Source organism: Bison bison, unplaced genomic scaffold (genome assembly GCF_000754665.1).
Source record: "Bison bison bison isolate TAMUID 2011002044 unplaced genomic scaffold, Bison_UMD1.0 scf7180017864149, whole genome shotgun sequence".
Classification (NCBI taxonomy): domain Eukaryota; kingdom Metazoa; phylum Chordata; class Mammalia; order Artiodactyla; family Bovidae; genus Bison; species Bison bison.
The window spans coordinates 2,822,875-2,826,553 of NW_011494721.1; the positions used below are offsets into that span (position 1 = coordinate 2,822,875).

Genomic DNA, 3,679 nt, shown 5'->3' on the forward strand with positions numbered 1-3,679 from the left:
AGAGCATACATCTGTATTTTCTAGTTATCATGCGGTTTCAGTTCTGTTCAGGGCAGGGAAGTTTGTGAGGATGGAGTTATTGGGACAAGTGTAAAGGGAGCAAGGGATATATTTCTTTTATTTTTCTTTTCTTTTGAAAAAAAAAAAGCACTAATGTATTTTTCTTTTTCTGTTAGAACCTATATGTTGTCTTCTCCAGGACTTCGAGGTAATCCGGCTTGGTTTGAAGTTTGGCCCTTAACTCGAGGTAATCACTTTTTTGGGTTTGGTGGTCTGTGAAGCCCTTTCCAGCCGAGAAGAGAAGGGTTTCTTTGAGCCTGGCGTCCTGCTGTAAGTCTGGGTATTGCATGCCAGGAGGATGGACATGCAGTTCCTTTAATTTGGGCACTGTGCCATAGAGACAGTCCACAAACCCCACCGTACAGGGGGCTGGTTGTGGCCTCTCTCGGTCTAGTAGCATACTGCTGCCACCACAACCTCCCCCCGGAGGAAACAGCACCACCCCGCCATTCTTCTCGTGGTGGCGGAACCCAACCAAGTCTCCCCCAGTTCCCGCAACTACCCCGGAAACCCCACCAACTGCTGAGTGGTGAGGGTGAGGGTGATGATGATTCATGGTCACTATGGTATTGAGCTGGGAGCTGGACACTGCCAGCGCCCACTCCTTTTCTTTTTCTAGCAAGGTCCGGTAGTTGCTGTGGTTCTCCTTGGGTGTCTCAGCAAACTGCTCACTTCCTAGGAGAACCTCCCCCATTCCCGGAGGTTGTGTCACAGGAGCCCCACGTTCTGCACCCCCTGCCTCTGGCCCTGATGAAACAACCACCTCCTCCTCCTCACGAGGCTTGTAGATGGGGTTGTTGCACATCTGAGTAACGGGATGAGGAATGTACTCGTATACATGACCCACAGGAGGGGCCTTCTCTGGGGAAGAAATAGTTGGTCGGCCCCCACCTCCATTTCCACCTCCACCACCTCCACCATCCTCAAAAAGTCGGTGGCATTGCATCTGGATGCCAGTGAGGTCCACGCCTTCCTGCCTCTTGCTTCTAAAGGGCAGCTTCTTCCGGCGCCGTCGGAGGACATAGGCAAAGAGGCCTGCAGCAACAAAGACTGCTGAAAAAAACAGAACCAGCAGGCTGAGAATCAACACAGAAAGTGGCACAGGGCCCCCAGGGGGAGAGAACTCATAAGGTGATGCACTCGTCGGCCCCCCAGCAAGGTGAGCATCTCCAGGCTGAGCGGGGGATGCTCCAGCTGGTGCGATGTGTAGCATCTCTGGGCAGAGAACTTCCAGTTCAATAGTGCGCACGTCACGGTGGGTGAGGTTCTCAGGGCTCCTGCATAGGACATCACCCACCACACTGACTGAGCTGATGGTTTCAATCCACTGTTTGAAGGGAACCAGGTCACAGGTACAGTCCCAAGGATTCTCATTGAGGTCTATCTGGACAATGGCATTCAAGTGTTCTAGGACACCAGCCACAGGAAGATAGAGGAAGTAGTTCTTTCTCAAGTTGAGCCGAGCCAGGGATGTGCCTGCAAAGGCATCTGTTGGCAGGGTCCTCAGCAAGTTATTGTTGAGGAATAGCAGCTTCAAGTTGGGCATGAGGCTGAAGGCTGCAGGCTGGATTTCCCGGATGACGTTGAACTCAAAGTACAAGTAGTGCAAACTCTGTAGGCCTCGAAACATGCCTGGAGTCAGCTTCTCGATATCGTTGCCATTGAGAAAGAGGCTCTTTAGGTTAGGCAGGTTGATGAAGGCCCCATCCTGGACATAAGAAATACGATTGTTCCCCAGATGTAAGAGATCCAAGGAAGAGAAATTCCAAAAATCAGAACGGTATATTTTCTGAATCAGATTGCTACTCAGGTACAATTTCTTGGCATTCAGAGGCCTTGGAAGAAGTTCAGAAATGTTATTAAATCCTCGCTCTTTGCAGTTGACAGTCAAACCAAGGTCATTGATATGCAAATTACAGGTACACCCAGTAGGGCATATAATGGGAATGGGTGGTCTGGTCTGATAAGGAGCAATGGGAGGTTGGTTTGGACCAGGGTATAAAGCTTGAGATGTGGACGGTGGCCTTGGTGTTCGAGGCTGTTTGGTGGGTTTGGGCTGTTTATTTGAGGACTTGTATTCAACAGAAGAAGCAGTAAAATGGACAGAGGACAGCATTGAGGAAGGCTTAGTTGGCCATGCATTCTCCTTGTTTGATGACAAGTGGGGAATCCCCAAACTAGCCTCTACCTCAGAGTCAGACAACAAGGGACAGAGTTCTGTTTTCCTGATTTCTCTCAGGTCCTTTCCATGAAAATGGAAAGGAGTCTCACAGGTGATATCTCCCACCAGGGCAGTGTAAGGAATGCGTTCCAGCCAACTCTTCAGTTGCACGATTTCACATGTACAGTTCCAGGGATTTTCTTCCAGCTGGAGCTCCATCAGGCTTCTGCCAATATGGTCTAGCATTCCTCGGTAAAAAAGAACTTTTAACCTGTTTCCACGCAGGTCCAAGTGGGTTAAGGAGACAGCCTTAAATAAATTTGTTGGAAGCATGGGAATGAGATTATCATTTAAAATCAGAACTCTCAATTTACTTAGATTCCGAAATGCCCCACTCTCAATACGTTTAATTACATTGTAGTCTGCCTGAAGATATTCCAGACTTTCCAAGCCAAGGAAGGTGTCATTTCTGAAGATGTCTAGCTTGTTCTCGTGAAGATACAGTCTCTTTAAAATCTTAAGACCGTTGAAAGCTCCTGTTTGAATGTCCTGCAATGCATTGTTCCCAAGGTTAATGGACACAGCATTATTCAAATGAAGAAAACTGTTGGTGTACAATTTCCTCATTGAATTTCTCTGCAGATACAGTTTAAAAGGTCTTGACCAGAACTCAGTAATCTGACTAATATTTGTAAATCCTTTGCTGTCACAATGTATATGAAAGAGGCTTTCTTTAACTTCACAGTAGCATGGATCAAAACAGGGCTCATCTATTTCCTCTGAGTCCTCTATGAGGGGAATCGGGGTAGTCCATCCTAAAGCAATTGTGCTTAGAAGAATTATCCACAACATCCTCCCTCTGTGAAGCATCTCAGCTATAGAAGGTTTCATCATTCGCGGTTGATTACAAAACTGCAACAGAAATAAAGATGCAGATTTTTAGCTTTTCATCATATACACTACTCTAATTGACTCCTATATGTGGACCTTTTTAAGAGTGATATAAAAACTTTAGTAATTGTTGAACTGACACTCAAAATGACCTATCAACATGCTTAATATGTCCTATATCTTAAAATTAGGAGACTGAAGTATTGTGCCATGTGATGACACTTTCCTGAATCAAGCCATACCTGGGGAAGGGTGTATCATTAAATCAAAAGCATCCTTTGTTGTCTCTTGTAGCAAGCAAGGAAACTGGCATACAGTGATTCCTCTTAGGGATAGGCAGATTCAGTAATAATGGCAATTATTTGGCTATTACACTTGTTTGCCTGTTAAAACTCTCATTGCTATCAGAGGTGCCTATTATGGATCTGATTGAAACTCTGATGGAAGAAAATGTTCTTTAAACTATGGGTTTCTGTTCATAAAAAGATATGGCATGCCCCAAAGTTATTAGATTAAAGAGTATGATAGATTATGAGCCTTTGGACCAACATCAGATGTTAAGCTGTG

The 3,679-nt window shown here is 45.7% G+C and overlaps 1 protein-coding gene across 1 annotated transcript; it reads right to left on the reverse strand.

Annotated features, from left to right (window-relative positions):
* Positions 1-105: 105 nt before the first annotated feature.
* Positions 106-3,115, reverse strand: SLITRK3 (SLIT and NTRK-like family, member 3). The gene has a single exon (XM_010840925.1). It carries the CDS (start codon positions 3,113-3,115, stop codon positions 173-175), a length of 2,943 nt encoding a protein of 980 aa, XP_010839227.1. The 3' UTR covers positions 106-172.
* Positions 3,116-3,679: the final 564 nt, after the last annotated feature.

Excerpts from the sequence above, each read along its gene's own strand:
- SLITRK3 (XM_010840925.1), bottom strand. The coding sequence starts at position 3,115 with ATGATGAAACCTTCTATAGCTGAGATGCTTCACAGAGGGAGGATGTTG.